Source organism: Gossypium raimondii, chromosome 4, assembly GCF_025698545.1.
Source record: "Gossypium raimondii isolate GPD5lz chromosome 4, ASM2569854v1, whole genome shotgun sequence".
In the NCBI taxonomy this organism is placed as follows: Eukaryota; Viridiplantae; Streptophyta; class Magnoliopsida; order Malvales; family Malvaceae; genus Gossypium; species Gossypium raimondii.
This window is the reverse complement of record NC_068568.1, coordinates 1,519,624-1,535,733: the sequence shown is the minus strand read 5'-3', so window position 1 is coordinate 1,535,733 and position 16,110 is coordinate 1,519,624. Positions and strand designations below refer to the sequence as shown.

At 30.1% G+C, this 16,110-nt stretch overlaps 1 protein-coding gene and 1 non-coding gene across 3 annotated transcripts in view; both read right to left on the bottom strand.

The window, feature by feature from the left end:
• Window positions 1-8,749, bottom strand: part of LOC105779378 (probable sodium/metabolite cotransporter BASS1, chloroplastic) — a 32,712-nt gene extending 23,963 nt beyond the window's left edge. The window contains exons 1-4 of the transcript XR_008195433.1: window positions 8,737-8,749; window positions 8,353-8,515; window positions 8,046-8,167; window positions 7,867-7,941 (exon numbers count right to left, since the gene is read on the bottom strand). This is a non-coding gene — a transcript (probable sodium/metabolite cotransporter BASS1, chloroplastic). The remainder of the gene's footprint in view (window positions 1-7,866; window positions 7,942-8,045; window positions 8,168-8,352; window positions 8,516-8,736) is intronic.
• On the bottom strand, window positions 2,536-3,720 carry LOC105779374 (uncharacterized). 2 transcript variants are annotated; one of them, XM_052629079.1, is made up of 2 exons: window positions 2,958-3,720; window positions 2,536-2,719 (listed from the first exon to the last, which is right to left on the bottom strand). In XM_052629079.1, the coding sequence occupies exon 1, from the start codon at window positions 3,688-3,690 to the stop codon at window positions 2,962-2,964; it is 729 nt and encodes a 242-aa protein (XP_052485039.1). In that variant the 5' UTR covers window positions 3,691-3,720; the 3' UTR covers window positions 2,536-2,719; window positions 2,958-2,961. The 2 variants fall into 2 exon arrangements, with proteins under 2 accessions (XP_052485039.1, XP_052485038.1); XM_052629078.1 differs by having other exon boundaries at window positions 2,922-3,718.
• Window positions 8,750-16,110: the final 7,361 nt, after the last annotated feature.

Sequence of the window (16,110 nt, the reverse complement as noted above, 5' to 3'; positions counted from 1 at the left end):
TTTAGGTACTTCTCTTCTGTACTCGACAGTGGTTTCATCGGGTTCATGATGAATGAAAGAGGGAGCGGGAGAATTAGGAAGGGTGCCGTGTTGGTTGCCGGCGGGAGGCTTCTCCACTTCAACCATATAGTGGGAAAAGCCATCTTCATCTTTGTACATGGTGATTCTATCCCCAACTTTGAGTTCGTTAGCAACAACAAACATTTTCCATCCAACGGAGAGAACAGGTTTAAGGTACCCCTTTGTCCGAACAGTGCACTTAACTTCCCAGATCTTTCCGTCGTACATGAGCTTAATTTTGGCTGGAAGGCGTCCATATGAAGGTAGGAAGAAATCCTGGTACTCTTTCGGGACTACCAATCTCTTCTTGACGTCAGTGTCAGTGAGTTCCTTAAAGAAAATAATTCCGGAGTGAGCTGCCATGGTGGGTAAAGGGAGTGTCGTATGATACAATGGAAGGGCCAAGGGCAATATTTATAGTCTAAAGTAGGGTCAATCGCTGCGGAAACAACAGTGACGGTTGTGGCAGTGAGTGATTTTGAGAAGATCATTGGAATGAGTCGTTTCCATGTCTCAGTCATTACAACAGATTTTCTCGTTGTATTGCATCAGTTTCATGAGTTTTGTGATGTGTAGGTTTCAGACCATATTAGAAGCTTATGAACTTATTTAATCTTGTAGGTTTATTTATTTATTATTTATTTTTAACTCAATTCGATTTTATTTTATGAGATTATAAGAATAAAAAATTTAATCTGGATTGAGCTTGGATAAAATTTAGGTTCATTTTTTTAACTAATCTAAGCCTGAACTTAAAATTCTGTTATGATCGGGCTCATGAGCACCTATAGTTCTAACCAAAATATATTTTTTAAAAGTTCAATATGTCTAATGGTGTTTCAATTGGATTAATAGATTGGGAATCGATTGAAATATCGATCCGGAGAAAGGTATTAGATTAATTGATTTAAGAATCGACATGGATGGTTGAATTGGACTTTTTTTTATTCTAAATATTTTAATATTTTTTAAATTTTTTAATGATTTATATAATTAGATTGATAAATCGATGGATTGATTGATTCAACCACCAGTCTAGTTCTAAAAACTTTGAATATTTCTTAATATATCCTTCTTTGGTAGTGTTCTTTTACTTCTATTTTGCTTTGTATTTTTCATGGTAGTCGATATGTACGCATTGTTTTAAACCTAACATTTTTCATCTTAAAACATTTAAAAATAAATTTAATCTTAAAATATAAATTATTAAATTAAGTTATTAATCTAATTAATAATTTTAAAATTTATATTTGCATGTGTGTATAATATATAATTTATTAAAAATTAAAAATTAAATTACAAGCATATATAAATTTAAAAACCAGTAAATTTAAAATAATACACCACTCTCTATCACAAGGATATAATCAAATTAATCTCTTCATTATTAAATAAATTTAAAAATTTAAACAAGTCTAAATTGTATTAAAATTAACATTTATATAAATATTAAATTGATATATTAAATAATAAAAAGATTCTGTCCTTACAATGCGGGCCCTCACATTTTTGGATATAACGATTTCTGTATGATGATGTTTTAGACTTTTAGTAACGCTAATGTCAATACGATGACATCAGAGTGGCGACTATAATGATAATGTCATATGGAATACGACATCATACCACATAATTCGTATCCAATTTCATATCATATTAAATATTTATTTATCCAAATTATTTCTAAACATTTATTTTATTAAAAATAATCACATTAAGGGAGCCTGATTTTTAAAATAATTAAAATTTTTAAGAAAATTTTCAATTTCTCTTTAGATTTTATGGTATATTAATTAGTAAATCAACAACCATTTATAACCCTCGTTAGCTAGTTTATGTAATTTTATAAATTTGAAATTTGAAATTTTTATTTTTATTTTAAAAATTTATTCATTCTATTTTTCACTTTTCAAATTTTAGGTCTAATTGTTAATATTGTTAAATTTATTTTATTAATTTAAAGTTCATTTTTAGTTACACGGCTATGAGGTGAGTATTTTTTATTTCAAAATGTCTCATCAATATATTTAACAGTGTTAACAATCGAACCGAATTTTAAAATTCGAAAAGTAAAGAGACTAAATTCATAGAAATAAAAGTATAATGATTAAATTCTAAATTTGTGAAGAGTATAAAAACTTATGGTATATTTGAAAACCAACCTTTAACGTTACCTGCATGGGAATTGTTGTCCAATTAGGGCTCCCTGTTTGATAAACTTAAAGAAATTATTCAATCGTTAAGGTACCACCATTGGATGCATGACAATAAAATTAAATGGTAAAAGTATGATAGAAACCTTTATATTAAAAAAATTAAATGGCACTTAATTCTTTTCTCAGTTAAAAAAGAATTATAGTGGTACTGCCCCTTTATTTAAAAATTGTATATTACATATTTGTTTAAAATTTTTTGAAAATTGATAAGTGAGAATAAAGGTTAATCATTTATCGCTGCCATTGCCATTCTAATCAATGCAAAACATGTTATTTAGATTTCCCCTTCGATGTAAAATACACACATCATTGACTTTGATGATACAAAATGATGAAGAAGAAAGAAAGAAAAGGGTGGGTTTCAATTTTCAAGTTCAACCTCAATCTTGATCTTCAAGTTCCTGTTTTGAACCGCACTAATCTGTCCCCAAAAGAAGCCTAAGCTGCTACATGTAAGAAAAATATAATTATTTTTTATAGAATAGCATCATAGACAAAACAAACCAGGCAGACATCTTAAACAGAACACTTCTAATAGATAGGATTCCCTAACCAATATCTCCAACTGTTTCCAAATTTCTAAAATAACAGAATAATAGAAATAAAACCAGAATATAACAACCAACTGGTTATGATCACACTAACTTTGTCTTATTGTCTCAATTGGTTATCCGCTCTCACCACATTAATTGGGTGGCGCCAATGTCAAATCTAACTTCACTTCTCCCACATATGGCGGTGGAATAGTACCGGGTTGTCGCCGAACCAAGTCCAAGCTAAGGTCTTGATGATGATCAGTAATAATCTCTGGACATGCTTCTCCAATTCCACCAGCAGCACTAGTGCCACTGCCGTAGGTCATCAGACTGAAATGATCAGCTCTTTCGTTACTCACGTTAGTACCAAACATCCCGATGGATGGCCGTTGCCAAGCGTTGACAGGAATGTTCATCGGTGCAATATCAGGCTGGTGGTGTGCTCCGGCCAAGTCTTCAGGTACTTCTTTTCTGTATTTGAGAGTCGTTTCATCGGGTTTATGATGAATGAAAGAGAGAGCAGGCGAATCAGGAAGGGTGTCGTGTTGGTTGCTTGCGGGAGGCTTCTCCACTTCAACCATATAGTGGGAAAAGCCATCTTCATCTTTGTACATGGTGATTCTATCCCCAACTTTGAGTTCGTTAGCAACAACAAACTTTTTCCATCCAACGGAGAGAACAGGCTTAAGGTACCCCTTTTTCCGAACAGTGCACTTAACTTCCCAGATCTTTCCGTCGTACATGAGCTTAATTTTGGCTGGAAGGCGTCCATATGAAGGTAGGAAGAAATCCTGGTACTCTTTCGGGACTACCAATCTCTTCTTGACGTCAGTGTCAGTGAGTTCCTTAAAGAAAATAATTCCGGAGTGAGCCGCCATGGTGGGTAAAGGGAGTCTATGATAAGGGCCAAGGGCAATATTTATAGTCTAAAGTAGGGTCCATCGCTGCGGAAACAACAGCGACGGTTTCATGAGTTTTGTAATGTGTAGGTTTCAGACCATATTAGAAGCTTATGAACTTATTTGATTTTGTAGGTTTATTTATTTATTATTTATTTTTAACTCAACTCAATTTTATTTTATGGGATTATAAAAATAAAAACTTTAAATCTGGGTTGAGCTTAAATAAAATTTAAGTTTATTTTTTGAACCAAGCTAAGCCTAAACTTAAAATTCAGTTATGACCGGATTCATGAGCACCTATAGTTCCAACCAAAATATATTTTTTTAAAGTTCAATATGTCTAATGGTGTTTCAATTGGATTAGATTGGGAATCGATTGGAATATCGATTCGGAGAAAGGCATTAGATTAATTGATTTGAGAATCGACATGAATGGTTGAATTGGACTGTTTTTATTCTAAATATTTTAATACTTTTTGAATTTTTTAATGATTTATATAATTAGATCGATAAGTCGATGGATTGATTGATTCAACCACCAGTCTAGTTCTAAAAACTTGGAATATTTGTTATCAATAATACCCAACAAATATTGGTAAGGCAATATATTTCCATGGTTTAATATATCCTTCTTTGGTAGTGTTCTTTTACTTCTATTTTGCTTTGTATTTTTCATGGTAGTCGATATTGTACTGCAATCATACCAACCAATACGCATTGTTTTAAGCTTAACATTTTTTTATCTTAAAACATTTTAAAAATTACATTTAATCTTAAAATATAAATTATTAAATTAAGTTATTAATCTAATTAATAATTTTAAAATTTATATTTGCATGTGTGTATGATATATAATTTATTAAAAATTAAAATTAAATAAGGTATAATTAAATTAATCTCTTTATTATTAAATGAATTTAAAAATTTAAATAAGTCTAAATTGTTTTAAAATTAACATTTATAAGTCCATCTCAGTCATGACAACAAATTTTCTCGTTCTCTTTCCGAAAATATTGACCAAAATTTAATGAGTACACATGTGAAAGTCGCATTAGAATGTGAAGTTTAAAGGGTGCCACTTTTTATAACTTTTGATTCTATTTGGAAAATTCGATAAAAAATTTAAATTTTAAATTAAATAATTTAAATTATTTGAGTTGATTAAATTATTTAGATTAACTCAAATAAAAATTAAGTTTCAGTTTAACTCGAATATAAATTATATAATTTAAGTTATTCAAAATTTGAATAAAAAGACAAAACTACGTTATTTTGATAAATATTTACTCATTGAGTTAAAAGGCAAAACTATTATACTGTTTATGTAGTTAAATACTCTTATACTTCATCTACTAATTAAATAATTGATTCATGTAAATGCATCATTAAGGATAAATAATAAGATTCATTAACTCGACTTGAAATTTTTTTGACTCGATTCAGTTCGATTTGTAAAAAAATTAAATTGAATTCGGTTGCAAAAATAGGATTCGTCAACTCAACTAACTTGAATTTTTTTTACTCGATTCGATTCGATCAAATACTCACCCCTAAACTATTGTTTACTTTGGAACATCCGAATAAAGGCACATGTAACATGCGAGATAGTCAAAGTGATTTTACCCATAAAAAAAATTAAAGTAAAATTTATTTTATAAAAAAATATTATTAATAAATTAATAAATTTAACTTTCAAAATCTATACATTTTATTAATTTAATAAATTTATCAATAATATTTATATCAATAGGCTGATTTTTTTTAGAATTAAGAGTAAAATGATAAACGTTAATTTTGTATAAATTATTATTCGTCTAATACTAACAATACCGTTAGTTTTATGAAAATTTATGTTTAAAACTTAAATTAGTTATTAGTACTTTTTAAAAAAATGAATTTTATAATGTTATTACACTTAATCTTAATGCTAATATTATAACTTAGGGGCATTTTGGATGGGTTGAATCTTTCACTAAATCGAAGCTTTAAGAGCATTTTAATTCAAATTGATAGTCTTGAAACTATTCATGTCATTCAACTTGACAAATCTCTAGCATTAGAGTATTCAACATGTTCCTCAAAAAGAAAATAATTTTGGAGATGACCCGGTTAAGACGGTTCGTCATAGGAGAGCACGACTTGCTTATTGGAGGATCTCACTAGAGGATTTAGATTAATTTCTTTTGGTTGTTTTATTTTGTTTCACCAACAAAAATTATATGACATTTTTAAATGTTTTAATTTTTCTAAATTTATCCTTAAGAAACCAGAAAATATTTTTAGGGGCTGAAATTAAATTTTAATTTTTAATAATTTAAATCTTTATAATTTTAAAAATTAAATCAAAAATTTATCCTTTTAGAGAGATTAAAGTACAGTTTTATCTTTACTAATTTAAAATTTTAAAAGAAATAAATAAATTATTTATTTTAAATTAAACAAGAAAAGATAGTCCTTATAGAATAAAAATATTTTAATCTTTATAACTTATCGATTAATCCATCGTCTGACATTAAAAAAAATTGACATAAAACACAAAAAAAAATGAAATTTAAGATTAAAAAAATAAAATTTTTATTGGGACCACTTGGCTGTCCCGCTGTTTTAGGAGTAGGCATCTTGGTCTATATTTTTAATGCATAAAGGACCACTTGGCTGTCCCCGCTGTTTTAGGAGTAGACATCTTGGTCTTTCACTAACCTTAAAAGGAATATTTTTAATGCATAAAAATTTGAATTTTTTTAATAAATATTTAACAAATTCACAAGCTTGGAAAGTTTGTAACCGTTATATTTCCAGAACTCACAATGTAATTGCAGACTTTATGGCTAAGTATACTACTACAGAATTCACAAATATATAAGTGTTTTTCGAATCTCCTCAAACTGTGCAGGACTTAGTTCAGAAAGACATCAGAGGTTATTGATTTTATGTTGCTATTGTAATTGCTTAGTGACTAAAACTTCTATCAAGCATGTATGAGTCTGAAAACTATAAATTTAGAACATAAAAATATATTTAAAAATAACATGTATTAACTAATGAAATGCAAGGTTTAGAATTAATAATAATGATAATGATACATATGTAATATATACAAAATTAAAATAGAAAAATAGTTTAATTTGTGAGTAAAAAATTGAAATAAGTAAATATAACATATTAAGAATATTAAATCTATTCCAATTCTTTATCATGTTATTGTTCTATAGCACATCAAAAAGATTAAATCTATTTTTAAGAAATTAAGTATCAGTTGACTTGTGAGATGAGTGCAATTAATTACATTATCTATATACCAAAAATTGACGACTTTAAGAATTATATATATACACACATATACTCTCTTCTCGTTACATATTTGTTGAATTTTCATGTTTTAGAAGTCTTAGAACAAAGTTTTGTTGAATTTAAGCTAAAATGTTGAAAGTTTTAGATTTTTGAACATGATTCATGTTGAACAAATTGTTAAATTAGGGGTTTGGTTGATAGAATTTCTAGTTAGAATTGATAAAAGGATTAAATTGTAAACTAGGTTATAAGTTTTACATAGTTGGGATTAAGTTGTAAGAAGTTTTAAATTAGGGTTTTATTATGAATATTGAATAGTTGAGTTAAATATGGCAAGGAATTAAGTAGAAAAGAAGTATGAATTAAGTTAGAAAAGTAAGTAAACTTACTTAGAATTAAATTGGGAATAAGTAGGAATTGAATAAAATTTAATTATTTATTATAATTTAATGTTGTAGTAAATAGTGAAAATAATTATTATTTTCATAGCTAACAAAGAACTCGAGGCATCGACATCGAAAGGAAAGGAATATAACATTTTGGTATCTTTGATATTAAGTTAATGTTTTAGACATAATTTAGGTATATTTAAATGTGAATTGGGCTGGTTGTGATTTTTGTTTGGATTAGTTTCGATTTGAATTTGCAGGGAAGGTTAGATATTTATAAAGAGGTTATATTAATTTTTTTAAATAAAAAAATAAAAAATAAAGTCAATTAGTAATACAAATATTTATATGAATTTATGATTATATTATAATATGTATATTATTTATATTAAGCATTATTTGTAAATTGTCTGATATGTCCGGTATTGCCTCGTAACCCTATTCTGACAACGGTTTAGGGTTGGGGTTTTACACTAAAAAGGCATCAGAAGCCAATGATGCATTAACTATTGAGGAATTAAAACGGACGACATGTCCCGAGAAAATGCTGGCAAGGAATCCCAAAAACCAGAAGTTAGAGGGAATAATAAATGGAAGGTAAAAACTAAAACCAGTGAGTATTCAATAGATAAATTTTGATGATAAAATAACCTGCATGCAAGTAGCGATGAAAGTAAAACAACAAATAAAGGAACAAATGGTGTAATCATTTTCACCCCTAAAGGAAATGTGCTTTGTAAGTAAGAACCGAGCAAAACCGGAGCCACAGCCACCTGGAACAGAACACGATCAAATGATAAAACATATGGCAATGGCATACATCTCGACATGTCGAAGATCGCATAAGGCAGAGCCACATCGACCTAGACAAAACATGATCAAATGATAAACATATGGCAATGGCATACGTGTCAACATGTCGAAGATCGTATGAGGCAAAGCATAGAATTGGCTAAACCTACAGGGTGTTGACGGAAAGTGCAATAACATCAACAGGAACATATGTTCTTGCAAGAACCATAGTCAAAAGAGGTGTGAGGATCACTGCACCAAGAGTAGTGCAAACCTCATTATCGTCGATAACGAAACGTCTCCTCGTGCAATAAAGGTCACTTGCAACACTTTTTTAGCAAATAAAAATGAGGGTAACTTTGTAAAAATGAATCAAATGGGTAAAAATACCATTGAAGCCCGTATACTAAGAGTCAGATTGCATTTTGCCCTCTACTCATAAAATAGGCAAATTAATCCTTATCCGTTAACTCTGTTAAAATTTCATCAATTTGTAACTTGAGATTACTTTGCAATTTTTTTGATGAGAGAGAAAAAAACACAATCTTACTCGGGGCCTCCATGGTACTTTTACCGAATCAATGTCTATACCAAAAAGAAAAAGCATCCTCAAAATGCAAATTTATGTGGAAAAAAAATGACTTGAAATGCGAAAGGAAACCCTTACCAAAGTGGATGCAACACCACCAGGAACAACTCCGATATCGATAGCTCCATACAGAATGGCACCGACCAAATTAAAAGAGTTGAAAGCTCAGTTGCAAGAATTGACAGATAGAGGTTTTGCACGACCGAGTTTTTCTCCCTAGGGTGCACGAGTTTTGTTTGTAAAAAAGAAAGACAGAACTATTAGAATGTGCATTGATTATCGGCAGCTCAAGTATATGCCTATGCTTCCTTTCTACCAAACTATTTTGCTCAGAGGTATGGGGGCAAAAAGTCAATGGTGAATTTCCAGTTGAGAAAGCACAGTTAGAAAAGCCCGAAAGTTTTCACCCCATTCAGTCTGAAGAACCTTTATCTGACATCCAAATTGAACTACAACAAACTTTTGTAGCTGAAGAAATTTCTCAAAGGCCTAAGACCTGCTTTTTATGAGATACAGCCAAGTGTATGTAGAGTATGCATCAACAAAGGAGACATATGATGACTCAATCATAGTGAAATGATGAAATGATGACTCAATCATCAACTTTAAAAAAAATTGGTGTTGCCATTGTGTCAAGAGGCACTCGTATGTATTTTTCAAAATACACGTGAAAATACAAGTATTCATAGTGAAGAAAAAAATTTAATGGGTATCTCCGACTTGTTAGGCGGCACTTGTCATTTTTTTAAAATAAAAATTGTATTTTTGGATGTAAAGAAAATACGAAAAAATATTTTTTATGGTTCCCAATATAGGTGTCCATGAGTTGGGACCTAACAAATTTTTAGGCTCGTTTTATAGGCCCAACTTGAAAAATGAGCATAAAATTTTATCCAAGTCTAACCCGAATAAAAATGCTAAAATTTGGGTTTAGCCCGTTCATATTAATTTTTTATATTATTTTTAAAATATATATATTATATCAAAACACTAAAAATATTAAAATAAATATTTCCTAACAATTTATAAATAAATTTTAAAAAATTAGTGTAAAATACTAAAAAAAGCTAATTTTTTTAAATTTACCGAAATGGGCCCGGTAATTTATTATTTACCGAAATGGGACATTTTCCCTCAAATCACGTCCATGTCAACGTGATGTCAGTGGACGTGCCAGTAAATCACGACCACGTCAGAGCGCTTTGCTTACGTGGCAACAAAGCGCGTCCACGAAAGCGCGAATTGTGTCCAGGTCAGCAAAGCGCGCTGACATGGACCCGATTTGCTGCCACGTAGCACGCCCCTGGGGACTCGATTTGGTCCGCGCATGAGCAGTGGAATGATCATTTTTTGACTGCTGCCCCCCAACGGTGAAAAAAACTATAAATAGCCCCACACTTTTTTTTTCACAAACTAATCCTCTCTCAAATTTCCTCTCAATTTGCTCTCAAATTCCTTCCAAATTTTTGTGAAATCCATATTTAATCTCAATTTGCTCTCAATTTCCTCTTAAATTTCTCTCAAATCCCTATTTTTTAATTATTTTTAAATCGAAAAAATTTGTACGAATTTAGCAATAGCCGGAGATTTGATTCGTCTTGATAACAAGCATATATCCACTGAACAAATAAAAATGGTAAGTGTTAAATTTAAATTTTAAATATTATTTAAGATTTTTTTATGCGTTATTAGATAATTATTAATTTATTATTTGTTATAAAAGTTTGTAGATCGGATATTGGAATGCAATATCCAGAATATGCATGCTCCTCCATCACCGTTGGTAGAGAACTACCTACGGGATAGGCCGGGGATGCAAGGTGGACCTGAAACTTATCAGTGCGTTAATCGAGAGGTGAAGACTCGAGACACACATATTCCATCTTCCATGTGGGGAATGCACTATCATGTTAGAAGATGTCAGTCTGCAATTGGGATTACCGGTGGACGGGTACCCAGTCACTAGGTCTGCCTAATCTAGCGATTGGGGAGCGGTGTGCTACGAGCTTTTGGGCGCTATTCCAGAGAAAATGGACGGTGGTAAGATCGAAATGGGTTAGTTACGAGACACATTCCTGGATCTGGATGATGATTCAACCGAAGTAGAAGGAATCCGATATGGTCGGACATACATTCTTCGATAATCAGTGATGTAAATTGTACATATAACACAATATAAGGTGCTCCACTAGCAAGATAAGTCTGCACCATTGCCTCCAAACTATGAGCACCTTTTATGTTGAACGAGTCATATGTCACCGGATCAACAGAAGAACAAAATCGATACGTAATAGACAGAACTTTCATTGGCATCGTTCCGAAAATTTTACGCCTAATTCTTTTACGAAGTTCTGTCAAATCTATGTTCTGGTTAAAAACCAGTCGCACCGTATTCTCGGACAAAAAAACAACACCATTCTCGATGTGGCAAACCTTACCATCATAGTAAATAACAGCACTAATATGTTCATTCATATTTGAAACCCTAACCTTCTTAGCCTTTCTAAATTGTTTCTGCTGTTACTTATGCATTCTGAAAACATTTTCTGCCTCATTTATAGCTTCAGCCCAAACATGCTACTATAGCAAAAGCGCGTCCACGAGGGCACGATTTCATAAATTCTTCTCAAATAGCATCCTACTAGAAGTGTTTTTATACTATTTACTCAGAATCGTCAACTCAAAATTATTTTTTCAAGACCTATTGTAGCAAAAGCGCGTCCACGAGGGCGCGATTTCACAAATTCTTCTCAAATAGCATCCTGCTTGAAGCGTTTTTTTAAAACTATTTGCTCAGAAACGTCAACTCGAAATTATTTCTTCCAGGACCTACTGTAGTGAAAGCGCGTCCACGAGGGCGCGATTTCACAAATTATTCTCATAAAGCATCCTACTTGAAGCGTTTTTTATACTGTTTGCTCATAAACGTCAACTCGAAATTATTTTTCTAGGACCTACCGTAGTAAAAGCATGTACACGTGGGCGCGACTTCAGAAATCCATCTGATAAAGCATCCTGCTTTGATTTTATCTTAAAAACCCATAAACATGAAACGTAATCTAATTTTGAATAAATTATAATTAATTTAATTAAGAAACCCTAAACCTTGATACCTTATTTGTTTACTTTTTTCTCTAAAACCCTAAAAATCCTAAAAATCTTAAACCTTAAACCCTAAAATCCAAAAACATAACGTGAGAAAAACGGGCAAATCGCGTCCCTAGGGGCGCGCTATGTGGCAGCAAATCGCGTCCACGTCAACGCGCTTTGCTGACGTGGACACAAATCGCGCTTTCATGGACGCGCTTTGTTGCGACGTAAGCAAAGCGCATTGACGTGGCTGTGATTTGCTGGCACGTCCCCTGACATCGCGCTGACGTGGATGCGATTTGGGGGAAAAAGGCCCATTTTGGTAAATAATAAAATATCGGGCCCATTTCGGTAAATTTAAAAAAAGTTGCTTTTTTTGGTATTTGACCCAAAAAAATATACTTAAATAACACTAAGATCTTAATAAGCAAATGTGTCTAAAATAGTAGGAAAATTAACAACAAAACATAAGTTATATAATATCCAAATAATAACAGTAAAATAGTAACAATATAACACTGGGAAAATAGCTGCAAAATAGTGAGTAAACAATAGTTTTATTTTCTTTTTTGAAAATTCGAGTTCGGCTTTGGTAAAAAAAAAATGCTTGAAAACTTTTTATGTATTTGTATACTAAGTTTTTTCTCTATTAAAATTAAATTTAAATAACTTAAAAAATGTATAAAAAAAAGGGGGAATTTTAGGAAAGGGGGTAGCTTTCATAATTAATGCCACTGACTTTTGTACTTCCCAACATAAGGTACACGTTGGGGTCATTTAAGGATTTTCGCCCTTGAAAAGAACGGTTTCTTTTTGCCCATTTATTTTTTATCCAATCTCATTGTTTGTTGACGGTGTCAATATTTTAGTTTCTTATTTTCATTTTTCTTTGTCATGAATATAGACAACTTTCAGGGGGAAAGGGGAGTGGGCCCAAAGCATCACATCAACTTGGCAGAGATATCTGTCCTTCCCTTGATGTCATATCTTTTAGATTCTGTTTTTCATTTTTCTTTCTTACTCTATCTAATCTCTTTACTCCGGGTATCTTATAAAAATAGTACCAAAAAAATAAAAAATATCTAATCTCTTTATTCGGGGTATTTTAAAAGATATATTATTTTTTTAATTTTATTATTTTATATTATTTTAATACATTATATTTGAAATGTATTTATTTAGTATTTTTTATTGAACGTAATAAAATTTGAAAAAAAATACGAATAAAGGGTTGAAATAAGAGCTTTTTTAAATTTATTTAAAAAACACACTAAATGAATACATTTCAACCATAATGTACTAAAATAATGTAAAATAATAAAATTAGAAAATAGTATATTTTTTAAAAGTAATAAAATTTAGAAAAAAATACGAACAATTGGTGTTGCCTCTGCCACAGGCACCAAAGGTGCCGCCTGTGGCAGGCCCTTCTTTTAAGTTTTTTTTTAAAACTTTTTTTTGTACCATTTTGGTAAATAAAAAGAACATTATACTATTTTGATATTTTTTTATTTTTTGTATTATTTTGATAAAATATCCCTTTATCCGTATAGGATTGAACATTCCATTATCAAATAGAGTGAAAATATTTTGAATTAATTAAGTTATTTAAAATTTTAAAAGTTTAAATCAAATCAAGTGTTAGAACTAACAAGATTACATAACAGTTAGATATGACAAATATATATTTTTAATTGATTAAATAGGTTATTTTTCAAAATTTAAGAAAATGTACTGATTTTAAAATTTAGATAAAGTCATACTATATATATTTAAAGTTTTAATTATTTTTAATAATATCACCTATAAAATTTAGACTTACATTTCATTTTAAAAGTACAATTTGTCATAGCACCAGAAGTGATTTTTTTTTAACTCACTGCCATAATTTAATATATATTAATTATCTAAATTAAAAAGTCACAAAATTAAAAATGATATCTCTTAATCCAACCTACCATCATCCAACAATAATTAAAATATTATAAATCGATTTAACTATTAATTTTTATCCCGATTTTAAGTTTTTTATCAATTATCTATATCATTATACCAATTGAATTCTATCAATTTGAATGAACACCGTGGTAGAAAGCTATCGTAGAAAAATGAAAGAAAAAAGAAACATAACATGGGTATTCATTAATGTGTGGGTGAAAACAATGCCAGCATTAATGGTCCCCCACCAGCAAACTACAAAAGCTTTATAAAAAGGTGCTTCTATTTTTTTAATCATACACATTACTATTCTGGAAAAAAAAATCATAAATATTACCAATCAATTTTATGACTATATAATTATGCTTATTCTCAACCAAAATTTCATTTGATGTTTTCATAAAGAAAATACATAACCCTTACTAAGAGCTTTTTCACTTAAATAATATAAAAATTAAATATTATGTGTTATGAATATTTTATTAAGTGCACGTCCATCAAAATTAAGATAAGTTTTGATGTACTTTAAATTCTAATAGACATTAGATTTAGATATTTACTTCATTTACACTTCTTATGCCTATAAATATAGGCTTTGGAGAAGCATTATAAATATTCCGATTGATCAATAAAATATGCTTTCTCTTTTGCTCCCCTGTTTTATTTGTTCTTTGCTTTCTGTCTTTTTATTTTATAACATGTTATCAACATGATTCTATTTTATTTTATAATACGGTCACTCCAAATCTGCTACTCAAATTGTTGTCGATTGCCTTCTAGAGCTATTGTAATTTCAGTCTTCAATTGAGGCCTGCGCATTATGGATAATTATTAGAGCCTTTAACTGCCCAGATCTTTAAATCTTCATGTTTATTATAATTGAAGACTAATCATGACAATATGAATAGATATATTTTAATTTGAAGTTCACACATGCTTGCGATGGTGATTATAAAATAAATAATTTTTTAGAACGTTTATAAGTTCATCCTAGTATATTTGTTACAGTCCCCGAAGTGAACACAAAAGAAAATATAAACCAATATTATTCCAATATTTGGTAGTACAAAATTAGTCGAAAGTTTCAGAAGAGTTAATATATCTATATCTAAAAGGAAAAAAAATTGTGATGGTTAATGCATTGGTTTTAAAAGATATTCATTGATGTATGTCACGAAACTAACTAAAAATACGACTAAGGCAAGTGCACCTATCGATAAATAGTATAGCTATGGTGAGTAGAGATATTGTATCCACGAGGACTAAAAATATTAATAATTATCTTTTCCTATTATTTAGCCAACAAATTGGAGTAATTGTTTTAAACTAAGATTTACTAAATTAATCTAACTAAAGAACTCAACAGAGAATGAATTAGTAAAATAATCGAATAATAACCAATGAAAGAAACAATCTCAGGAAAGAATCCACTTAGACTTCATCTATTATTATGAATCTGAACTAAACTATTTATTCACTTGGTATCTTGATCCGTAAAAATTCCTAAATTATGCTAATATCTCTTTCGAGAGTAAAGGCAACTAACTCTAGGTTGATTAATTGAAATCTCTTTCTAATTAAAACCACTATCGTCGCATCAACTCGATCTGTGGATTCCCCTATTAGATTTGACTCTAATTTGATAGATTTATGTCATCCTATTTCTAGGATTTCATGCAACTCCACTCAATTATGCTAGCTCTACTATTAAATATAGACTTTTCCTCATTTGATTTAAGCACATTAAACATGAATTAATATCCCAGAAATATTAAAACAAGAAATAAGCACCCATAACTAAGAACAAGAATCAAGTATTTATCGCATAAAATAGAAATCAAATAATAGAATTCATCATAGGCTTTATCTTCCCTAGGTATCTAGGGACTTAGTTCATAATCCTGAATAAAAACATTTCAAAATAAAAATAACCACAAAAAATAAACAAACTCATAAAAACTTCAAAAGAAGTCAAAAGGAGGTCTTAAATCTTGATGGAGATCTGCTTCAGAGTAGGCTCTAATGGTGTTCTTCGAGTTGTTTTCTTCGATATTCTCTGATGTCTCCCATATCTCTTCTTTTATTTGGTATTTATAGACTTTAGAATGCTGAAAAAGCCTAAAAATTACCTTTTTTCGCTCATTTGGGATGCAAAAGAATAAATATTTAAAAATTATGTTTGAGAAAGGCAGTTTATGAGATTTCCCCTTTTGACATGCAATACAAATATTATCAAGGCACATTTTATTAGAGATAATTTGACTTTTATCAAGATGGATGACCAAGCCTTTGGTGCCATAATGCGAA